A 26457-nucleotide genomic window follows, 5' to 3' on the forward strand; every position below is an offset into this window, starting at 1 on the left:
TGACACTTGTACTACAAAAATTGAACAGAAGTATATAATTGACAATATAAATGCAAAAATTCCAATAATTTGATACAATTTATGTATGGAGTTTCATATTTTCAGTAATAAAAGAACATTAAATAAATAAAATAACTTACCTGACTTAAAAACATATATATATATGCCACAAAATTATCTTCTTTTTCAAGTATATAAACTATATGCTACAAAATGATCTTCTTTTTCAAGTATATAAACTATAACTATATAAAGCAGTATTCAAAACTGTCTTCCAATAAGTATATAAACAGGTGAACAATACTGGACATTAATTAGATAATCATAATCTATTCAGGTGTTTTCACTTACCTGGTGAAATATTCCTCGATCTTTGCTCCAGGGGGACAGGATTACTGAGATACCTCTCCTAATTTAAAATTAAACATACAATGATTAATAAGATTTAATTATCATCAGAAAAGCTGAACAAATCTTTAATTTATTTTGTTAGAAGCCTATTGTGTAGAAACTCACTACCAATTATAGTTTATCAAATAAAACGAGTATTTAAGATTTGGCTGTGTCAACATTGTGTTTTATTGTTGTACAAGTTTTAACAACCATTTCAACACTGGATTAGGGACAATTGAAGACATTGAATCATTCACCCATATTGACACAAGTTTGAAACATCTCACTTTTAATATAAAGATGTGCAGAGAGTAAATATATAAAGTACCTCCTATAACGTCAAACAATGTAAAATGTGCCATCCTGCAATTTTGAATAATACAAAATTGTAAAGATTTAAAAAAAGTGTCAAATTAAAAAAGATATTTAAAGTCTTCTTAATTAGTGAAAGAGAAAGTTACAATTTACCAATCTACCAAAGAAAAGGCTCTTAACTGATCTGATAAAAAAGTAACATGCATATTTTGACATTTTTTTTTGTATTGTGGGAATAATTTGTTCAGGTATACAAATATTCTATGACATTTGTGCTGATTTAAAAAATTTCCATTCTTTTATTGGGCCGATTTCATTTTTTCATTTGCACCAATTTCGTTTTTTCATTTGCACCGATTTAACATTTGCTCATAATTGCATTTACAGTTCAACATAGGTGAGTAAATACTGGTCATACATATCGAAATGTCAGTGCAAATGATTGCAAGAAAGGTTTGGGTTTTTTTTACACACCTCAATCTTGAATGTCTTTGCAAAAATATGTCTGCAATATTTAAAGATGGAACATTTAAGTGCTGTCTGAAACACTTTTATCAGTTATATACTTTACACGGATGTAAAAATGGAAACTACGTTCCTCTAATTTACGTCCTCTTACCAGCGAAAGATGAATAGTGCAGTGCTATAAAGTTATGTGGAAAATAATTTTCGATCTCTGCCGTCAAAAACAACTTTCCTTTGTGGCTGAGGTTATGCATATTGACTTTGAACAAGCAATGCATAAAGCAATTTTGGATGCTTTTCCAAAATGTAGAATAGATTGTTGTCGTTTTCATCTTGCTCAGAACTGGCGGAGATTAATCCAATCTGTCGGGCTGAGCAGAGTATAAAGTCTATGATGATCATTGAAAAATAACATTGTCATTCACCTGTTATTCATGTGTAATTTACCTGTAAAAAAAAAAAAGGCGCAAATGAATACAAAATTCGGTGCAAATGAAATGCAGATTGGGGCAAATGCAAAACGCTGTTCTACTCTTGAGAGAGTAACATTAAGTGGAAAGAGTTCTTGTGGTTTGGTAGAAACTAAGTGCTCTTCCATCTCCCTAATCATAATATCTTATTTAGAAGATTAACAAAAGGTAAAAATAACTTGAATTAGGTGATCTTAGTATTTAACAAATCCCTCCCATCCCCCGTTGCAGCATAATTCTTGAACAGCATATTTCTACTGTCAAGATCTGACTTGACCTTAATATATTGGTTCATTTTGATTAAATTTTCAAAATGATTGTTAGTGGAACAGCTTCTATCATATAGAAATCCACAACACACCTTATTATATGAAAGCTATAGAAATAACTTTAATTTAACTGATAGTCTGGTCAATCTAGCATAAATTTGACCCTAACCTTAAAGTAATTGCAACAGAAGAAATTTATGTTTTAATCTTTAGCATTATACCTCAAATATACTCAGAACAAGTCCAACAAAACATAACTTGAGGAAGACTAAAATATTACTATCTTTAAATTCCTATGGAGATTTGCATTGGAATGGGAGATAACTCTGCAAAAAAGGCAGAAATATCAATAAAAATTTATACAAAATTATAACTGTACCGCTTCTATTCAGCAGAATCTATTGATTCTGGATATTTTAGCCATCTTTAGAGTATAACAAACAACTCTAAAGGTATTTTTATATCTTTAATCAAGCTACAACCTAGATTTCATAATTCATCAGTTGACCATTTATTAAAATTTCCAACATGTCAAAATTAAGGTTAAGAATCTCAAATTTAATAAAAAAAATCTTTAAACAAGGTACATGTGTAGATGCTGAACAAATATAATTTACAGATATAACTAATACCAAATTTTACATTATTTTTTCAAAATGGTCACAAAGCCACAAATTTGCAATTTCTTTTTTAATGAAAATTGTATGAAAAAAAATTAAAAATTACCATAACACTTCGGGTTTGTACATTTCATGCGCAGAAGATGATATAATATAGTCAAACACGAACTTAAAAGCCCATCAAAGTATCATGCCTTATATGAATTTTAAGAAAATCTACCAAAAACTGAGAAAAAAAGATAAAATTTTGTGGAGATATCTTCCCTTTACTATGCTAATACCATAGAAAAGCAGCATTAGATATACTCCACAAGTGTTTTATTGCCTTCTAGATAAACTAAGTTTACTATGTTAATTCCATAGAAAAGCAGCATCAGAGATACTCCACAAGTGTTTTATCGCCTACTAGACAAACTAAGTTTTCTATGCTAATTCCATAGAGAGAGTCTGCAAGACATTGACGTCATGGGAAAATTCGTAACTTATTAGACATACCACAAACAACACTTGTTAGATTTTTTTCACGGTATATTATACAATTTTACTAACTGTATGATAAGTTCTATTCATACGAAAACTAAGTTTTTTTTAAAACCATTTTTATAATAAATCATTTACTGCGGACATGTATTGCCAATTCTTCGGCGGTTTGCAAAATTATTACGATTGACATACTTGGGTAGGATTGTTACGGATGATTCCGACAACAAATGTAGTCATGTTATACACCATTGTAAAGATAAATAAATTTTGATTTACGATATAACAAGTTTTAGTGGGGTTGACAGCCTATAAAGCAGCATATAACGGAACTTCGTCACCACTGACATTTTTCTAAAATGCAAGTGTTCATTATCACTGGACTAGTATATATTTGTTTAGGGGCCAGCTGAAGGACGCCTCCGGTTGCGGAAATTTCTCGCTACATTGAAGACCTGTTGGTGACCCTCTGCTGTTGTTTTTTATTTGGTCGGGTTGTTGTCTCTTTGACACATTCCCCATTTCCATTCTCAATTTTAAGTTAAGTACCTTGTGTTATAATAAGGTATATAGGAATTTTTTTTCTGAGACAAGTGCCTGTGCAGGCGCACCATAACATTGAGAAATATTTTCATAATGTTTGCCAATTTGCTCCTTAAATTTTAATAAAAAAGTACTAAGTGTCCTTCTTTGTTTGGAATTACACGACGTTTAAAGAAAAAAATGATTGTTGATTTATTTTACCACATATTGTTTCTGCAGACACTTCCTTCTTCGATGATTACCAAGTTCTGTCGAAGACTCTGATGAATAGATATTTTCTTTGTCAATCTTAATACTAGAGGCCTCCATCATATCCATCACTTAAAGTTCTCTGAAAATCAAAATGATCATTTTTATAACAAATTCAAGACAAGGCATTTAAAAATGCATATAGTAGTAAAATTTGTAAAAATAAATAGAATTCATGTATGACACAATTCAAGTGACCTGCCTTATGAAGGCATATGAAAATGTAGCAAGGTCAAGTTTGTTGGCAATCAATTCTTCCCATTTTAATCTATGAAAAAAAAGGTCACAAAAAAAACCCCTCTATATTGTATTTTACAGAAAAAATGCTTTATGCATTTGTTTTAAATTTTTCCATTGTAGGCAATGGGAGATAACTCAATTTATTTATTTTTAAAATCTGAGTGTTCATGTAATTTAAACACTGCTCTGTAATCAAATATTGTCTTCTGGTTAAAAGCTTTTGGTCCAATTTTTGAATAAGTTTAATGGCCTATGATACATGGTTGAAAGACATTGGGTGAGTGATCATAAAATTATGATAGAACACTAGAACAATTATAAATGGTCAATGTGACAGTGAGGTGAATCATGCCAAGAGACATGAACATATTTAGCAAAGTTGTTTTCCCTAAGGCTATACATTTTGTATGTGTCGATAACAGACCTATTCAAGATACTGCATTTGAAGGTGGCATACCTGCCAACTTTCACGATTTAGGCGTGTACTACACGATTTTAACCCTCTGTCCCGATTACATGATCGTGATCGTGAAAATAGCCAAAAAACACGATTTTAGTAAAATTTACACAAAAAATATTTTTGTTCCCGATTTTGAACTTTTGAAATTTATCCCAAGGGAGACAAATCGTGTCTGACAAATTTCATCCAATCAAAATTTAGTGATCACGCATTCACCAGTTGATTAATGTCGGCATAGTAAACAATCAAAGAATCGAAATTTTGAGTTGTTTTTTTTTTAGCTTGCGTGTTAAATTTATAAAAATTGGAATCATAATGGGCGAGAGAAAATAGTTCTGTCACCACCTAAGAAAAAAAAGCGTGTTGCTTTGTGCAAATACTTAGAGAAATGGGAGAATGCTGTCAAGTACAGGGGCTGGTTGTCTAAATCAACGTTAGGATTGTCACATGCCTTTTGTAAAGTTTGCAACAGAAACTTTAAAGTTGACCACGGTGGCCTTAATGATGTCTCCAAACATTCTAGTACTGCTTGTGATATTGATCTATATAATATATGAGGGTTTGGATGGGGTTAAATGATTAAAGAATATAATGCCCTTAAAAAATGAAGAGATAAGGGAATAACGGGCAAAAAAAATGAAAATTGGAGAAATGCGTGGTCAAATGTTTTGAAGATTAGAGAAAAAAGAGGTAAATTCTTTGAAGATTAGAGAAAAAAGGGGTGAAAATAAAACAGACCCCCCCCCCCCCCCCCCCCATTCCAGACCCTCATATATTGTTGTTTTTTTTGTTATTAAATTATTAAAATTATTACTTTTTTTTTAATTTCTTGACAATGTATCAGACAAACATAAAGTCATCTTACTGGTGTTTATCTTAACAAAAAGAATACAACAATCAAACAATTTAAAAAAAGATAGGTTATAATAGCATCTTCAACTATCACCCTCCAAAAAAAGAAGTATGTGACTGTCAGACACTTTTAGGAGCCAAATCATCACACGAAAAAATGCCGCGAAAAATTCTACCCTCAAAAATGGTGCCGCGCACAAAAACCCCCATGGCCATTTTCAAAAGTTGGCAGGTATGAGGTGGATTTTCAAAAGAATCCTTGGTATTTTCTCTCAAAGATGTTGCTCTGTTTCTTTTTTTTATTTCTTTAGTTATCTCCCTTGTCAATTAATTCTGCATCTCTAGTCACTTGTTAAATTCTTAGTTCTCTAGCATGTTTTTGGGCAACATTTTATTTTCCTTTAATAAATGGAAGATTCAAGAAGTAATAAATAAATATCAGGTGGAGCCAACAACTAATCATGATTTGTTATACTTTTTAAAAACTCTGACAGCATATATATATTATATTATATGTATATATTGATTCAATAGCTACATCCCAGTTTACTGTTCGATGACTCTAGGAACCAAAACTAAAAGTTCATTTCAAACTGACTATGCGTTATAGGCTTAGCTCATTGTTGAAGGCTGTACGGTGTCCTATAGTTGTTAATGTCTGTGTCATTTTGGTCTCTTGTGGACAGTTGTCTCATTGGCAATTATACCACATCTTCTTTTTTAAATTCGACAAAAAGAATTCCCGGATCCCGAAAAGGTCAATCCCGAAATCCCGAGCTTAAAAACACCTGATCCCAGAGTCTCGATAAAGGTCCTATCCCCCATCATCAATGATAACTCAAGTCAACACAAAAGTGTTGACTACTGGGCTGGTGATATCCTCGGGGAAATAAATCTCCACCAGCAGTCTGCACAGTTAGCCACTAGTCCGATGCCCCAGACTAGTTAAATTTCATTTGGACTTGAAAGTTTTTGCAAAATTTTGTTTGGCCCAATAAGAAAAATGTCAGAATATTGGTCTTCGGACTAGTAGTTGAAAAATTTTTGGTGCAGACTGCCAGCAGTGGCATCGACCCAGTGGTAGCTGCGGAACCGTAGCTCTAAGTTCCTTATGTTACTTTTTGACTATTTGCGGATGGTCCCTAAGAGCTATGGTTCCGCAGCTAACCCAGTGGTTGCAAATAAACTTATTAAAATTAGTCTGAGATTACTCTGACGTCCAACGGCTGTTTTGCCAGACAAGCTGGGGCAGTGGGACGTCAGAGCTCGTCCCATATAAAAAAGTGGATATTTGCCCACCCAAAATAGATGCGCTGCTCAGTCATTCCCAAAAAATTGGTACAATTCGAATGTATACACGGTTAAAAAATAAATTTCAACTGAGCAGAGAGAGAGTGTTGTTTTCTTCTGTGTCTATATCTAGTCTGTCATTTTTTTAATTTTTACTTACACCATTTTAGTTGTTTTCTAGTTTTAGCATTTTTTGTAAGACAAGGTAAGTATGAACGTATCGGAGGTTAGTGTTGTATAAAGTCATCTTAAAAATTGCATTAGAGAAAAACACAAGATTTAAATCCAGGCTCATGTGAAATGGGTTACATTTACCACCATAGCAAACTGATTTATACGTATTATTCTGTATATATTGAAAGCAAATACCAATTTTAAGGTCTGAATTAATATAGTGTTTAAAAAATAATTCAAATAAGTAGTTTTCACAACTTATTTAGTAATAAATTTAAAATAATGAAATGTTATGCTGTATAATATTTTAGTTTCATAATACAGCTTTCCAGGAAAAACCCTATTATTTATGTTTTGAATCACTTGTATGTATTTTTTATGCTTGTATTAATCCACACCCCCATCTTTGTTACGGAGGTTGATATCAAACCAGTATCTGAATGCTGATACATAGTAACACATTAACTCTTTAATGCTAGCTTTTCTAAACAATTTATTGACATTATAAACTAAAAAACTGTTTTCTATCAAGTTATGTTTCTTTTAGTCAAATGGACTTGTTCTTGTCAAAATCTCTGTAACGATTCATGAACTTTCACTCAAAAATATGTTTTACCTAAACCGAATACTGTTCAACTTAATTTTATTAGCTCTATACAGATAATGTCATCTTCCTTCATACCATAATGTATTTATTATACTGAACTATGAAGTTTTGGAGTCAAAATAGTTCATTTCGAAAATTTCTATCCTCCGTAACGACATTTAAAACCTCCATAACGGACAATTCCAGTTCTTACCAACAGCAAACATATAAATGAATGTAAATATTGGAAAATAATGACAAACAAGACAACAGAATTAAACATTTTTCTTAGTAAATCGTTATCTAAAAAGAGTAAAGTCCTGTTAGAGAAAAAAAAAAACTTTTTTTCCTTAAATTTCTATCCTCCGTAACGTAAATCAATGATTGACATCACCTTTTGATTTTTATTAGTGATAATTGATGAACTGATTTGGTATCTATAACAATGTACAAGAATTTCAATTAGTATGATAGTGTTTACATGCATCTTTAGATTTTTTTTATTTGCATAACCTCCGTTACATTGATGAGTCCTAAATAATCTTGAAAATGTTTGCCATAAACCGCTGTTAAAGTTATGATTTTCGTCGTAATTACACAAGTTGTGTTGTAGACTATTTTAAATCTAAGAAAATGGCTGATATAACGTTTACTAAACGTTATAATGTTGCTCACATAATAGGGAAAAAAACAAGTTGACCTACATTTCTCAAAACAACATTTTTTTTCTCAAAATCTGTATTTTGTTTGTCTGTTTTCTTTATAATAAATTTAAATGATGTCTGCTACAAAAATGACTTTCGGTAGTGTCGGCAGCCGCTGATACTGATAAAAAAGTCTGACAACTTAACTGTAAATAACTGCGTCTTGGAGGTTATTTAAACGGATGTTAGTTTTATTTACATTATACATGGAAATATGTAACAATATTGTTGAGTTTCTTTCTCAAAACTGATTATTGAGAAGCTTTATGGGTGCTTTCAATGAGATAATCATCATTTTGATTTGTTCTTGGTTAGTGCGTTCCAAAATACCCGTTACGTAGGTTGGATTCTTATATGTGACAATCGAAAAAAAGAGAAAGAGAAGATTTTTTTTTATTTTTCGTTTCATTGCAATAAAAGTTAAAGGCAGGATTTTAAAATTTGATGTATCAACTTTGCTTAAAGTCACATTGGGCATGATTTCCAATCATATAAATATGTTTTGACTGTACCTAAAGATACGTTACGGTAGGTTATACGTTTATCGGCGACATTGGTTTAATGGGTAAATCAAAGTGTATATTATAACTTTTGATTCTATAATATTTTTGTGGATAAAAATCAATATAGTGTCAAATAAAAAAAAGCAAATCTAATCATGATTTAGATGAAATAAAGTATTTTAATTCACACCAATATTTGGAGTTTTTCTTGGCGACATTCGGAATTCGTGTGATTTCCGTATATTGAATAGAAAATCACACAAATATATTTACGATAAACATCACAAAAGAATATAATTTTATTTTAGTATACATATTAATCACTTAGAACACAAAAAAAGATTATCTGTGACATATGTTAAGCTTGCATTTTGTGGTTATTTGCCGGCGACACTGAAATTTTGTAATTGTACCCATTTTTTGGGAATGACTGTTCTTCGTCGCTTCTGGTGCCGATTGAAAGCCTTGAAATTATATAAATCGGGCATCAATCTGTTCATTTTTCATTTATCTCTTCATTTATGTACGTTTAACCTACTTGCCAACGTTTATTTTTCCATATTTTAACAGTTTTCACAGAGACCCATCGATTTCTGCATTTAGTCAGAGTAATCTTGGACTAATTAATTTTTTTTGTTTTTTTGCGGGAACTTAAGGATTTGAGTGTTTAGCCAAATAAATAATAAATTTGCAGATTTAGCGAGAAGTGGAAAAAGCAAGTAATAACAACCTAAATATCTTCAAAATGTGAACAAAAGAATTTGTTCTACATACGTTCTATTGTCCTAATATTTGATCATATTTTGCAAAACTTGATGCTGGTTGTGGCTGCAGACTTACTGGAACCGTCGAGCTCAGTTTCTCATTTAGAGCAAGGGAAAGGTCATCGAAGTAACGCAAACCAGTATGACATCGGTTTGACCATTTACCGAAAAGAGATATTGAAACACCAACTTCCAAGCAAGGACTGAAGCTCATAAACTCAACAATCAATCCTGTGTTAAACGCAGGACTTCGGGAATGTTCGGAGAGCCGACAACCTTGCTTCGGAAGTTGATTGAAACACAAGACTGTCGAAAGAACATATTAACATTATTAGAAAATAGAATTTTACCAGAAACACTGTTGGCAGTGGCTATTTTGGCCGTCACCGGCTCTGATTAAGGATCTAAATTCAAGCCGGCAATATAGCATATTTCTAAAGATGTGTCTATTTTACTGGCACCAGCAATACAGTGTTATTTTTCAGTCAGGTTCTTCAGTGTGCCAGTGAAAGAGCAGTGGCAGATCCAGAACTTTTCCTAAAAGGGGGGGGGGGGGCGCGCTGACTGACCTAAGGGGGGGCCTCTCCAGTCATGCTTCAATAATTCCCTATATAATCAACCAAATTTTTCACACGAGGCCCCCCCCCCCCCCCTTGATCCGCCTATGAAGAGTTAAATTTAAAATTTACATTTGAAAAGTACTATAAAAATGTGCACTGTCAACATTAAAGAATCAAATAAGTACTGATATACCAGTACTTATTTAAAGAAAACAGATAACAATATTTGAGACACATATAACCGTTAATAGATGTTATAGTTCATTTACACTTTAACTGATAAATGTTTTTTTTAGAGTTCACAACAAGAAAAAACTGAAACAAATTAACAATATTGAAAATCCATTTGTTGTAATGAAATCAGATTTAAACATGAAGTTGAATTATTTCTAAAATCAGTCAGTCTAATGCATAAGACTAAAATCTCATTGCATCATAAATTTGTTAACACCGATTATAACAAAGTCAAGCACATACTAGCTTCAAACTGAATCGAAAATGTTTAAATTGAAATGTGCTTTTGGAATAATAGTCAGTTATTTGAATTGCATATGTGTAAACAAAAACATAGCTTTTAACTTTGCTTCGAACTTGCGCTTACTTATTGCCAGCATATATTTTATTTTAGTTTTTCCACCGACAGCAAAGAAATCACTATATATCGATGGTGCCGGTAAAATAATCATTTCTATAGACTAAATAGGCTATTTTGCCGGCTTGAATTAAAATATTTTAATCCGAGCCATTAAACTAGCAAATTTGATGCCGGCAAAATAGCCACTGCCTTTATTGGTATTTTATAAGACCTTAAATGTCTCACGAAATTTTCACATACAAAACATACAAAAAAAAATATACAAATAGAAACTATATAACATCAAGATGCCGTCGTACAAAAATGAATCAGAAAATTGACACAACGGCATGATTAAGAATAGACCGTGATCCAGCCATTTTTGAAAGGGGGTTCCAACCCAGGAGAAAAGAGTGGGTGGTTTTTTTTTTTGGAGGGGGGTTCAACCATATGTCGCCATGTGAATGCATTAATCATCCAAAAAAGGGGTTTCCAACCCCAGAACCCCTCCCTTTTGGATCCGCCACTGTATGCATAATTGGGTTTTAATATAAATATAATAGCAAACAATGGACAAACATATTTGAAAAATAGATACAAATGGCAAAGGAATTACAGGAAAACAGAAATAACGTCACTTTATCAGACCCCATATGCCACTGAATATTCAAAATCGGCACTCATGGGACATCGACATTTTGTTTTTAAAATGTTGTTATTGCGTTTGCTATAGTTTTAAAGTGTTGTTCTTTTTGTGTTATTTTATTTTTAATGTCTGTTTGTCGTCTGCTGGGTTTTTTTCATTTTGAAACCCAGATGTCATAAACATGATCACTGGATAAGACCAGACAATTTTTATTCCAATTTGTAGGCACACGAAGAACAAAGTAATTCACTATAATGCTCAGTTTTGATAATTGACACAATAATTTTGATTAATATTTCTTTAGATCCTAAACCACAGCCAGACCAGAGCCATAAGCATACACACAAAAGCATAACAAGATATGACTCATCCATGTGTTTCGACAACTGGGTAACTCGGCGAGTCACAAGTGGAGCAGTAACTGCGGATCATAACGGTGCACATGAATTCACAGCCAATTCGTTGGCTGACGGTAATGTCAGTGTTGAACAATCTTTAGTTTCCTGTAAAGTGTTCTATGTACGTTGCAAACCTCTTTTCTAACTTGTGTCTTTATTCAAACAGGTTTGATGACTATGGGTAGCGCATCTATCATCAGAACTTGAAATAAATGGTGTCAAATCCTGGTATCTATGATGAGTTTAATTACACCAACTGGGTCGATGCCACTGCATGCTGGTGGAGATTTATTTCCCCGAGGGTATCACCAGCCCAGTAGTCAACACTTTTGTGTTGACTTGAGTTATCATTGATATGTTCATAATTATGAATTTACTGTTAACTAGACTTTGAATTCTTGAAATACTAAGGTTTTAGTACCTCTGGAATAGATTACCTTAGCTGTATTTGGCAAAACTTTCAAGAATTTTGGGTCCTCAATGCTCTTCAACTTCGTAATTTATTTGGCCTTTTTAACATTTTTTTATTCGAGCGTCACTGATGAGTCTTTTGAAGACGAAACGCGCGTCTGGCGTATATATATAAAATTTTGATCCTGGTATCTATGATAAGTTTATTTAAATACATACATGGCAGAACAGAGGCGGACCCAGAACTTTTTTAAAGGGGGAGGGGGCGCTGACTGACCTAAAAGGGGGTGCGCTCAAGTCACGCTTCAGTGATTCCCTATATAATCAACCAAATTTTTCCCACGAAAGGTAGGGCCTGGGCGACCGTCGACTGATAACCCAAAACACGTCGTATAGGTGTGTATTTCTTTCCAATATACAAATATTTCACTGTCTTTTACTGCATGTTACATGTAGATCTTAACAATTTGATATCAATTTTATATTATGATCTTAAAGGGTAACTCGCTTATATTGACACACAGACACACACACAAACACCGGCTTACTATTTTTAGTTAAAGTTTATCAACGACCTACTAATCGCATCATTGATTATTTACGGGTATGTCACCGAGTCATAAACTTTTAAAAATGGAAACCTATGATCTTACCTTTAAATTTAACTTTTGGAAGATACATGTATCTATCGATTAAACGTAAGTACAACATATAGATTAATTGAACTACATATATCTTATTCAATTCAATATATTTTAATTCAACTGACAATTCACGCATTTAATACACATGTAAGTTTCATTTATTCCGAATTTAACGGATAACTTTGTTCCTGGTTCACAAAGTAAAGACAAACATTGTTGTCCGTACTGTGACCTAGGCTATAGTGACCTAGATAGTGACCTATACTTGTTAATTTCTGTGTCATTTGTTGTCTTGTGTAGAGTTGTTTTATTGGCAATCATACAACATCTTTTTTATAAACAGTGAATGCTCATAGCAAAATTCATCTAGATACTAATAATGAAACCACACCCCAAAATAATCCTTACATTCAGTCTGTATACCAAACTGTTTTAGGAGTTTGTCTGACCGAAAAAGAATTTGACGTTTTTCTGCTATATTTTCAACTAAACTATCTGACAGAGTTTGGGATACTATCAGAATTGGTTTTCTGGGTTATAGGGTCTGTTGTTTGACTGTTATGGTTGGACTTAACAAACAGCACACCTTACGGACTTAGGGGAATGAGTAAAGACCTGAAAACAGTAATAACAAACACAGTGAATATAAAAAAGAAGATGTGGTATGATTGCCAAATGAGACAACTATCCACAAGAGACCAAAATGACACAGACATTAACAACTGTAGGTCACCGTACGGCGTCAACAATGAACAAAGCCCATACCGCATAGTCAGCTATAAAAGGCCCCGATAATACAATGTAAAACAATGCAAACGAGAAAACTATAACGGTCTTATTTGTATAAAAAAAAATGAACGAAAAACTAATATGTAACCCATAAACAAACGACAACCACTGAATTACAGGCTCCTGACTTGGGACAGGCACATACACAAATAATGTGGCGGGGTTAAACATGTTAGCGGGATCCCCTAACCTGGGACAGTGGAATAAAAGTACAACATAAGAACGAAATATAAAAATCAGTTGAACAAGGGTAGGTTTTATATCTTGTATCTTCAAAAGCGCATGAGAAATTCATATATAATCAATAACAATATAATACCATATAATGCAAATAATAGAAACCAACTTTACGTAAATGCGTGAGGATATGTATTTAAACTGACGAAAACGTATATATGCTTATAACATTTCTTTAAAAAAAGAAGCTTATTTAGCATTCAAATATATGAGCAATATGTAGACTAAATCTTAAATGTATGAGCATAATGCGAGCTAATATTTGAACTTAACGGGCTGAACAGCTTATTCCTTTTTTTTTAAATTTTTGCTGAAAATTAAATGTTCACAAAAATATAAAATGAGGCCTAAAATGAATCTATGACAATACACTGAACATTTATATTTTCTAAGCAGTTTTAGATTTTTGCCGGTTTAAAACTTTTATTGCTTGGTATTGAATACATTCACAGTGATGAATCTTCCTACCTGAAAAAAAAAACTGGGCGAAAATGTTGCTTTCAATTCTTTTTGCTGTCTGCACGGTGTAGAGTAAAATAAAATTGAGAAAGGAAATTGGGAATGTGTCAAAGCGACAACAACCCGACCATAGAGCAGACAACAGCCGAAGGCCACCAATGGGTCTTCAATGTAGTGTACATTTATCAGTATGCACATGTTTGCACTAATGTTCCACAAATGGTATAAAAGTGCACGGAATATTTGCCACTAAGTGTCAAGAAAAAATCAACGAATAAATCAATCAATTGTAGTAAACTTTATACTTTCAGCACTAAATACTTTCAAGAATGAATAAAAAGCAAAACCTAAATTGGTCAAATGAAAATGTTTACTAAATATTTATCACTTATGGATAGAGTTATTTTGAAAACATGATCCCAAGTACACGAAACTAATGATGTAATTGTATTTCAGGACCATCATTTTATAACATTAGTAACGGGACACATTTAAGAATTGTCCTTCAAATCTGACATTTCTGCATGTTTTATAGAATAATTGATAAAGAAAATGTACGTCATACTATTGTTATGCATTTTGTATTTATACGAGGATTCGAACTTAATTCTGTATTTTCTTTAACCGTCTTGCAGTTTTATACATGTCGTTAAAAAAATTAAAAAAAGACCGAAGATGCTCATCACGGATTTCTTATTACTAAGTACTTTATTTAGTATAATAATAAATCTGCAAAAACTTTTTATCAAATTTCACACCACGAAACTCACATATGATCATTACAAATTGTTGAGAAATCAAGCGTAAGGTTACAAAGTTTAGAAATCCGTGGTAAGATTTTTAAAATCATAATGATTTTTTATAATGATTTTTGGAATTTGTAGAGTAAAATTGTAGAAATTGTTTTTAAGATTTCATGCAAACCAATCAAATATAGACTGACGAATTTTAAATCAGACAGCAGATATTCTAGGGACAAAAGAAATCTCAAGTCGAAGAAAACCAGACAAAAAACGACGAAAGACAAGAAGAAACAGTCCACAAAACACTAAGAAAATTAACAATTGAGCAACAAGAGCCTAAGTTGAACCCTAAACCTGGGTTGGTCTCAGGTGTTCCAGAGGTCAAGCAAATCCTGCTCAAAGTGTGGTTTTCGTAGTGTTGCTTGTCGTTATATCAAAATCATAATAATGCAGTGTCCCCAAAAGTACCAAGCTCCACCGGTTCTAAAAAATTATTAAGGATATTCGCTACTCTGTTTAAAAATAACAAGCTTTTTAAAACAATGGTATGAACTGATAGTATATAGATAAAGAAACAATTAAAGCAGAAAAAATTGGAGGGTCTATGCGCTTGTTTTCGAGGTATAAGCCATAGAATATTTGGCGGGAAATAATTCTTTTTTGATTTTCCTTTAATTTTAATTGGCACCTTTTTGGTTTCAAAAACTATGAAAAAATAACAGGGATTTTATAAGATTTTGAAGTATGGCTTTTTGAACTTTATGTAATAAAAGTATGAAAAAAGTAGGGGTTACTGGGCATTTTTTTATGGCAATACATGGATAAAACCAGAGGATTCCGAAAATGTGGCAAAAGTTTTAAAAAAAATAGATGAGCAAACATTCTTAAACAAACCTGCAGTATAAACATAATGATAAACTTGGACGGTTGCAAAAGTGATAGCAGTTTATTTGATGAGCTTAACAGAGCTTTCAAAATTTATGCGATTCTCGGAGTTTTTGTTGGTATCTATAATATTAACGTAAATGTAGTTAGATTTAAACATCGGTTAACTTCTTTCTCCTTAATTTATTCAACTTTTACATGAAACTGAAACTCAGGTGAAAGATAATTTTGCATATACAATTAGGGTATAGAAACTGGTAATTTACAATCATTTACAAAATCAACGATAAATATGTATTCAAATGGTCAGTGAAATTGGCTTCAGTGGCGGATCCAGGGGGGGGGGGGGTTCCGGGGGTGCGCACCCCCCCCTTTATTTTTGCCGATCAATGCATTTGTATCGGGACATATGTTTTGCACCCCCCCTTTGCCCTGGGTGCCCTGGGTTAGCACCACCCCCCCTTTCGAAAATTCCTGCATCCGCCCCTGGGCTTTCTTCAATCTGTATTTTAAAGATACATGTTATTTGATAACTGAATATATAAGTGTACCTGATAAAAGATGCAATCCAATTAGAGTCTTAATCAGAATATAAAAGTTTTATAATGACATATGCATTTATTTAATTTATATAAAGTATTTAGAGGATTGCAGTGAATAATGGCAGCTAAGTACGAAGATGATGAGATGCCATATGCCGAAGTTGGATCACCGACTCGTCACCTTTATATTAATATTCCTGCGCGACAAGAAAGAAATTCTGTCGCACCACCCTTGCCACCTAGAAGAAGACAAACCACACTGCCAAAGTCACCAGAAGACACCAGATACAACAATACAACCAGTATACTTCGAGACCGGCATGATGCCAGAGGTCATTTAGCTGATTCTCAGCCAAATCTGCATAGCAACAATTTAAGTTTAAATCGCTCTCTCGGGTCAACGGCTTCCTTAAACGACACATCCACTTTTCCAAGGAGAGGGTTTCAAAGCAATGGTCGATCTCCAGAAACAGACTCTAACCGTATATATTATAGCATTAATTCTTCATCTGGGGGATTGAATCGCGTTCCTTCAGAATATCAACTGTTTACAGATCTACCGATATCAAGGGGATTTCAAAATACCACAGCCAACCATTTTGTGTCAACAAAAAGGTTAGAACCAGATGAAAATAGTTCTGGGATATTCGTGAAAGATTCATTGCACTTCCCATCCGGTAAGCCTATTAAATGAAAAACGAATAGTTTTTATGTGTGTAATGTCCTGACTTTCAAAGTTGCTTTTGAATAAAACTCAAGAGCTTATCAGACTAAACATATGGACGATTTGTGCATGTATAAAGCTCACATGATTTTACAAAGTTGCGATTGTATGCACTTCTGTATTATTTTTACAGAGATTAACATTGGATATAAAAACTATACGTCAATGCGACAGAAACTAAACTACACAAAAAAATCAAAAAGTTGTCGATCAGTCAACCGACAATAGTGGTTTTTTATTTGAAATGTTACAGAATATTCGTTATACATGGCAATCATTATTTTCAAAGTTCAAAACGAACTTAATTTCCATCTTTGTAACAGTTTTCTTTGATTTTTTCAATAATATTCCAACAACTTGCATGTCAAATAAAGGATGTTTGCTACACTGTTTCAAAATAACAAGCTTTTTAAAAGACCATTCTTAAATTGTGATAGTATAAATAAAGGAACTAAATAGTAAATAGTAGACCAAAGGATTTGAAATCTAGTTGATATAATTCTGAATTGGCACTTAGACAAATTAAGAAGTTATGCAAGTAGATAGACTTTGTTTCTGCAATATGTGATTAAAATAATGATGACTGAAGTGCTAAACAAATTTAACCTGTGAATACATGAAAAAATAAAATTACGAAAATACTAAACTCGAAGGAAAATTAAAAACGGAAAATCCCTTATCAAATGGCAAAATCAAGATCTCTATGCTTAACCATACTGAGTGTTCCTTCCAAATATATATAATTTTCTGATCAAAGGGTAAACCCGTTAGTACATTCGTGACATTATAGATGGTTTGCTATTTATTAATACAGTTTTTAGGTCTTAACCACCTACGGTCTTGTCAATCTTTCAATAAACAGCATGACCATGATAATTTCTGGAGAAAAAAGTAATAAAACTCCGACGAAACTTCTAAAAAAAAAAGTCCATTATCAAATGGAAAAATCCGAAAGCTCAAAAACATCAAACGAATGGTTAACAATTGCCATACTTCTGATTTGTTACAGACATATTCGTATGTAGATAAATGGTGGATTTATATATAAAAAAGAAGATGTGGTATGATTGCCAATGAGACAACTGTCAACAAGAGACCAAAATGACACAATATTTATAGCTAACCAAAACCTCTCACTTGTATGACAGTCACATGAAATTGTATTATAATAACAACGATGTATGAACAAAACAAAGAGACATAATAGGTAAAAATGTCAAACATAGGGGTACAGCAGACAACATTGTGTTGTATAAAACAAATAAATATGTAAAAAAGAAACACAAAAAGGCATATAGACAAAGCACACTAGTAAAAATGAAGAACAAGAACATGATAATTTACCATAGCACAAAGCATACATATGAAAAATGCTTTCTTATTTCAGAAAACTGGCAACAAACAATTGACGAATTGATTGCCCTATACATAGAACTTGAAATGGAAGATCCCCGTAAACAGGACCTCAAAAGGCATATTATAACTCGAGTTTTGCCGCGACTGAGACGCACTGATATTGCAGGAATTGCGAAACTTTTGCACATAGGTAGTAAAAACATCACGGAAATTGTAGTTCCTGTATTAATTGAAGAAACGATAGAGGTAGATTTACGATATGTAAATGTAGTAGCGTTGTATCAAGCATTTGATTCAGTGGTCGAAGTCTTCACCGGTTCATCTCTCGATCTTCTTTTGGTTTTATTTAATCTAGCAACAATTATTCGAATGAAGTATAATGAAAATCAAAAGCCCATGAGGAAAAGTATTTGCAAAAAATGTCTAGACAGGTGTAAATCTCTTGGATCGTCCAAACTGTGCAATGTGTTGAATGTAGTGAAGTCATTTACTGAACAGTTTAAGACATCAACGAAATGGGAACTTCCCAGGAGTAAAACAGAAGAAGGACAAAGTTTTCCGACGAAGTTTATAGACCAGTATTCATATTTGTTTGGACTCTTAAATAAGGTAAGATCTGCCTTTGTTTGGGGCCATTATTTGTTATCAACTTATTACTATTTAAGGTCTTTCCTTTTTCTATAAGGATATATATTTAAACTAATAAAGAAAGACCTGACTGTATTTCTTCTGATTATTATTATTATTCTTTCCGCCAAACTTTAACGACATTTCCCCAAAAAAGTACGCGACAAAAATGATATTAGGTATCTAGTATCGGTTGATATCAACGAACCCACATTATATCCATAACTCATATGCACAAAGTATTGTTATGGAAAATAAGTGCAAACAGGACAAGTCCTCTCGGAAATTCTACAAGTGTGTTATGCATTTCGATACAATTTGTGTTAAATATTATATAATTAATCTAAATCAATCAGCATATCAATGCAAAATTTGACGAATCGTCAATCAGACAAACTTTTAGGCCCTTATCCTTTATTTTTGTCGAGGTTGGGGTGCGAATGCACGGATGCAAAAGGTTGGGTTTGTTGTTTTTATTGGACAAAAACTTTATTCTGTTTCAGTTGAAAACAATTGCGTTTCAGTCACATACAGTTTTTGTTTTAATTGAAAACTGAGAGTTAAATTGATTCCCTAATTTTCAATGAAAACAAAGTTCTCTTTTCAATTTAACTTCTAAAATATTTTTTCGAGACATTTAATACCAGCCAATTCATTACTACAAAATTAGAATGGACGGTGCGCCTATATCTTCATTTTAATATTTATAAAAATACTAGTATGGAAGTCAATCGTTTAATCTTCACTCAGAGAACAAAGATGAAATACAGGATTTACATTTTTTATCTATGAAATAAACTGAAAAACGCTATCCAGTCCTAATATTATCAAAAACTTACGAATTAAATTTCGTTGATAATTAAAGCGATGTTTTTTAAGATTTGAAATTCAGTTTTGGTGGATAGTCTGATTGGCAATCATACCACGTCTCTTTATCTTTATATTTAGATGGTCATATTCATTTAAGAACTACAGTGTGGAAGTAAAAAGATTAAATTAAATAAAGTACTGCATAAAAAATGTTATCCATTATCATGATTTTATGCATAAGAAATCTAAAAGATATGTTAGTAAAAGTGGTAACACAGGATAGAAGGACGGACTGTCAATTGAAAAAAAGATAAGACAGATATTGGTGCATATTTTAATTTACAACAGGCCACTTACGGACAACTCAAAGAAGTTTTGAAGTTGCAAGACTTTCTAAAGTGCATGAATCTTCCTTTGGGAGTTATCGGTTTTGTGTCCATATTTATACATTCGGTCAACACCGTGGACTGAAAGGACAGATTGATATTGGACCTATGCTTATATTTTATCACAATATGACACTTATGTATAGTAGAAAAGTCCATGAGCCCGGTAGCAGAACTCTGAACAACGGCTGATTTTCTTTCCAAGTCAGCTTGCGAAGTTCGCAGGGCACTGCGAATTATCTATGACGTCAAGGAACAACGTCACAGCGGAAAACAACATCGGCTGTGTTGAAAGGTACTGTTTCTGCATCGGCCCTATGGCAGAAAGAAGGTTAAAACTATTGAAAGTTGACATTTCACTTGGAAACTGAACATATACTCAAAGGACACTTACCAAGGAAGAATGTTTCATTAGAATTTAATCCCAAGATCAGGAATACCAGAATTACCAAAAGTGACCTTACAAATACCGTTGTATTGCTTGGTTTGCCAAATGCTCCCAAAATCAGTATCCAAATGATTTACTATCTGCAATTCAAGTCAGGTATCAGAAGTACGATGGGATTTATGATGAGAACAAATTTTTACGACAAAAGAAAAAATGAATCGTAACCTAAATACATCTTTGCTATATATTGGATATAAACTAGCGTTAAAAAAATATGTTTAAGGCGTTAATGGTTGGATATTTTTTTTTAAACAAACCATGTTTAAAAGACTGAAGTATATATATTTGTTTATCTAGTCATAAATATTTCCTTATTTTTGTTTTGTTTTCAACTGAAAAATATATATTTTTACAATTCAGTATTGTTGATTACTATAGCAAATTGCCTGACAAAAGATTAAAATGGTGTTACTATGATCAGAAAATGAAAACTCTCCACAAATTCATATTATAGCTAATTTAGTAAATACAGTAGATTTTGTATTTACTGTATTTTCTATAGAGGTATAACGCCAACACTTGATGTCATGTAACATATACTGCTAGATATTTTATTTCATAACGGTTCGTATATTTCGAAGTCTAAGGTAAAAGCTTTTTTTCTATTTGCATTTTTCGTGAATAATCTAACCAATCATTAATTATGTTTTAGATATTCCTTTGTGTTAAGACTACAGATAACACGTATGTTGATGCATTGAAGCGTTCTACTGAACATCTTGTTGAAAAGAAACACAAGCCTCAATCAGAGAGTACTATACAGGAAATAACATTGAGATTAATAACAACTGCTTGTTTTCTTCTTCTAAAAAATGGTAAGAAAGGGGTACTATATAGAAAATAATTTTAAGATTACTAACTAGCGTTTGTTAACTTCTTCTCAAAAATCATCTGTTGGTTATGTTTTAGGTTACAAACACTCATTGTAACATAAATTGGATTTTTTCCTTTGATGTTGTTATGAAATAATTTGCTTAAAAAGTGTGGTGAGGGAAAACCATGGTATATTATATGCAAATTTATGTTGTACCATACTTTGCTAATTACATCATGCAACTCGACTAGAATCCAAAGGAAAAAAGGCGCAGCTTCAGCCATGGTATAACATATTCATTTTCATGTTATTCTATGACTGAAGCTCCACATTTTTTTTAAATGTATCCGCCTCTAAAATATTTAGGAAACTGTAAAACGTACCAAAAGGTCAAGATCTTCATTTGTTTTCATTTTATAAGAAAAAGCACAAACTATAGGATTGTTACGAATTCCCTTAATTTTGGAAACAATTACTAAATGTTTCTTCTTTCAGTTTTGAAAAAAATAAAATGTAAAACTATCATTTCCTTTGCGAAAATTCAATTAAATTTCGATTCAAAAAGGGGGTACCTATACAAAAAGGAATAAATATCGGCTACAAATATCTGTGAAAAAAACATGATTAGGGGACGTACACTATCTTCGCCCCTGGATCCGCCACTATTAAAATATTGTTTTATCATTAAAATTGTGTTTTAATAAATAATCTAATAAAATAATGGAAAAAGGCATTTTTCAATTAGATGAAAATTCTGTAAAATATGATTAATTTGTATGATACATTGAAAAAAAAAATAATTCTTACCGTCACTAGAATAATTATTTAATCCTTGTCGCTAGAATCCGACATTTTTGTTTACCTCAGTCTGATGACATTATGAAATTACCTGCGCCTACAATCATACACGCGGCGCAAAACTAAAAAAAAAAAAATCGGGAAAATCCGACATTTTCTTTACTTTCTGCAAATTCAGGGGTTCTATTACATGAAATACACAGACAATCATACACGAAGCGCAAAAGTGACTTGCGCGAGCTTCCATTTCATTGGATAAAACTGTAACGTTATTAGTTGAAGGTCTTGAAGCTGTCAATCATTTTATTTATATTACAAATTTTATATACCATGTGTCTTACTCATTAACATATTTAAACAAACTCATCCTTCGGATTCGTTTGTTTAAATATGTTAACTCGTAAAAACCATGGTACTTAATTTTAATCACTTTGTCCTTATGTAAATATTTTCAATTCGTCTGTGTGTTTAAAACGAATATTTTCGTTACGCTTATCTCAGGACACGTTCAGTAGAGGATTCAGAACTTCAGGGGGCCCAACTGACTGCCCAGTCATGCTTCAGTGATTCCCTATATAATCAACAAAATTTTTCCCACAAAAGGGAGTCCGGGTCCCCCCCCCCCCCCCCCCCCCCCCCTTGGATCTGCCTATAACGTCGAACATAGTGGCTTGTTATATCAGCTGATTTAGAACATAATGAGCTGTTTCGTGTAATATCATATTCCCAAGGACAATTCAGAACGGATAGCCCCTTTTAAAGGGGAGGTATATGCACGAAAGAATGCGAAATGAAGTTGCCATTTCACGACGAACGAACAGTTAGAAATATTTTGCCCATCATTTTACCAATTACACGAAACACGGTGAATAACGAACATTTTTCATGGCTGAGCGTGAAATAAAAATGGCAAAACACGTTGCACGAAAATAACCCTTTACCATTCTCATGAATGGCAAAATCCAAAACTCAAACGAATCAAACGAATGGAAGACAATTGTCATATTCCTATCTTATACCAGTATATATTGTATTATATATCATGCAAAATATTTGTTTAGAGTAGTACAATTAAATCAACTCTAAACCTGAATAAATATATTTCTCCCCAATGTTGATTAACTCTGTATAAAGAAGTTATGCCACTATGTGATATGTACGTCCGTCTGTTTGTGTTTACACGTGGACAGATACGAGGAAATTTAGAAATCATTTTTACACATTTTTATCAAAGTCACCCATTTCTGTTCTATATGAATACCCATACTAGATGTTGCATTCGTTCATATTTAACATACACCTACTACTTAACCAGCCCAGATGTATGAGATTTCTTTGCTCCAGAACAAAAAATGAAGCTTCATTTCAGCATGTAACGTTCTATAATAAGACATGAAAACAAAATCACAGGTTGATCTTATTCATGCTAGAGTTTTAATGTGATCGTTGGGATAACAGTTTCATAATAATAAAAATAATACATTGCTGTCGTGTTTTGAATATTTTCTTCTTCAGAATTTTCAGTAATTGTCAAAAGAGAGATAAAATATCTGTACTTATATTACCCAGATATGTATGACTTAAAAAGTGTAACTATTTTGATGAACTGATGTGAATAGCTTCAATTTTCATTTACCATAACAAAATATAGATAAATACTTTTAAAAATTTCAGTGAAACGGCAACGTCTAAAGAATTTGTTTTAAATACTTCGTTAAAGTAATCAAATACGTTTACGTCCACCCTTTCCCCTAATAAAAACCATACAAATTAAAAAAAAATATCCTGTAAAAACTTAAAAATAAAGTAAAAAATACCTTAACAAATTATTTACAAATGTATCAGTATTTTATACTTCTCTCTTTTCAGATGCTTACTTGGAATTGCAATCAGAAGAAACAATCAAAGGATTGTTTACTGTTTTAGAATCAATTTTGATGAATTCGAAAGTTTTACAAGAAACAAGAATGTCATTGATGACAGTTTTAGAACCTTTGTTGTTAGTTGAAAACCCCAAAACTGTAAAACGAATTTTGCAATTATTTATCAAAAATCACCAAACATCAGTCCCTATCTCCAGACTTGTGCAACAATACATTAGCAAGGAGCTTTTACATACAGGAATTAAATTTTTAAATTATTCCTGTTTAAACGAAATAGTCCCAACATGGTTAACTACAAAAGGAGTACTGAGTTATAATGAAAAAGAAATACTTCTCCATTGTTTGATGCCAACACTGTCATGCTTGTGTAATGGAGAAATTACTGAATACAAAACAGCAGACCAACAGAAAAGAAATATTCATTTTAACAATTTGCGGATACTGACATATCTGCAAGATGGTAAAACTCATAAATCTGTAATACAACTATTGGCATATCAGTTTCAACCACTACCATTATTTTACATCACAGAACGAATGTCCTCATTAACTCTTAACGACTTTCTTTTACGAAAAAGGAAAAAATCAAATTGGCAGCCCAACAAAATGTTAACGTCATTGGTGTTGGAAATTGTTGATGTGGTTATTTTCCTTAAAGACAGAGGTATCATTCACCGGGATCTCACAAGTCATGCGTTTAGAATATGTGATGGTGGCCAAAGAATCGTTTTACACGATTTCTCCATAGCATTAATGCTTGAAGACAAAGATTTCATACAAGGCAAGAGCTTAGTCATTAGTTTATTGATAATTTTATCTTAATAATTGACAAAAATAAAATAAAATATTCAAGTTTCCTTGATTCTGTTGAAATGCCCTGCACAATTAAAACTGAAATTTAAATTTATAACAGTTTTTTTTATTAATATTATTGAACAGCTGACGACAACCATTTAATTCCCACTTTGTGGTCAGCTCCGGAGAGCATATTGGAAGACAAATACAATGTAAAGTCAGACGCATGGATGGTTGGTCATTTACTGTATGAAGTGTTTACACATGGATGTCAGCCGTATACAGAGATGTACACCTTTGGTATTGACAAGGTCCTCTCCTATGTGAGTAAATGTAGCAAATGACAAATATATTCAAATAAAAAGTAAATTAACAAAAAATACCGAACTTCAAGGAAAATTCAATTCGGGAATATATATTAAAAAAAGATGTTTTATGGTTGCCAATGAGTCAACTCACCACAAGAGACCAAATGACACATATTTGAACAACTGTAGATCGCCATACGGTATTTAACAATGAGCAAAGCCCATACCGCATAGTCAGCAATAAAAGGCCCCGAAAATGTAAAACAAATCATACGAGAACTAACGGCCTAATGTATGTGCAAAAAATGAACGAAAAACATGTATGTAACACACCAACAAACGACAAACACTGTGTTACAGGCTCCTGACTTGGGACAGACACATACATAAATAAAGCCCTTTATAAAAGGGTAAATCAAAAGCTCAAGCACATCAATCAAATGGAAAACATCTCTTATAATTCAGACTTGAAAGTTTTTGGCACAACTTTTTTGAACTTTTGGTCCTCGATGCCTTTTGTTAGCTATTATTCTTTGTCAAATATGTTCTCCTATTTATTTGTATTGTAGTCCTGTAATGTTGTGTTGTCATTTAAAGTTATGTCTAACATGGCCATTAAAGCGGGAGGTTTGGCACGCCAAAAAACCAGGTTCAACCCATCATTTTTTTCTTTCAAAAAATGTCCTGAACCAAGTCAGGAATATGATCATTGTTATATTATAGTTCGTTTCTGTGTGTGTTACATTTTAACGTTGTGTTTCTTTTGTGTCGTTTGTTTCCTCTTATATTTGAATGTGAATTCACATTAATATGCGGCGTGTCACGGTACTTTTCTATCCCAAATTCATGTATTTAGTTTGGATGTTATATTTGTTATTCTCATCGGATTTTGTCTAATGCTTAGTTCGTTTTTGTGTGTGTGTGTGTGTTACATTTTAATGTTGTGTCGTCACTCTCCTCTTATATTTAATGCGTTTCCCTCGGTTTTGGTTTGTGATCCGGATTTGTTTTTTTTCTATCCATTTATGAGTTTTGAACATCGGTATACTACTGTTGCCTTTATTGATAGGCATTTCTGCGTGTAGGTTAAGTTGACAGTCGCGCGTCTGGCGTAAATACAACATTTGATAATTGTATCTATAATGAGTTTATTTATGTATTCTAAATGATTTTGTGATTGAATAAGTAGTCATATGTTAATCGAAGTATCGGTCCACAATCAAAAATATATTATATATTTTTA

General features: G+C 32.5%; 1 protein-coding gene across 2 annotated transcripts in view; it reads left to right on the forward strand.

Moving 5' to 3' along the window:
- Positions 1–12547: 12547 nt before the first annotated feature.
- The window catches only part of LOC143080673 (uncharacterized), a 31528-nt gene continuing 17618 nt past the window's right edge, over positions 12548–26457 (forward strand). Inside the window, exons 1-6 of one of the 2 annotated variants that reach the window (XM_076256648.1) lie at positions 12548–12664; positions 16361–16942; positions 18377–18954; positions 21269–21431; positions 24098–24892; positions 25051–25229. In XM_076256648.1, the coding sequence (XP_076112763.1) occupies positions 16384–16942; positions 18377–18954; positions 21269–21431; positions 24098–24892; positions 25051–25229 (2274 nt within the window). In that variant the 5' untranslated portion in view covers positions 12548–12664; positions 16361–16383. The remainder of the gene's footprint in view (positions 12665–16360; positions 16943–18376; positions 18955–21268; positions 21432–24097; positions 24893–25050; positions 25230–26457) is intronic. The other variant, XM_076256647.1, reaches the window with a different exon arrangement.

This window comes from Mytilus galloprovincialis, chromosome 6 (genome assembly GCF_965363235.1).
Source record: "Mytilus galloprovincialis chromosome 6, xbMytGall1.hap1.1, whole genome shotgun sequence".
NCBI classification, from domain to species: domain Eukaryota; kingdom Metazoa; phylum Mollusca; class Bivalvia; order Mytilida; family Mytilidae; genus Mytilus; species Mytilus galloprovincialis.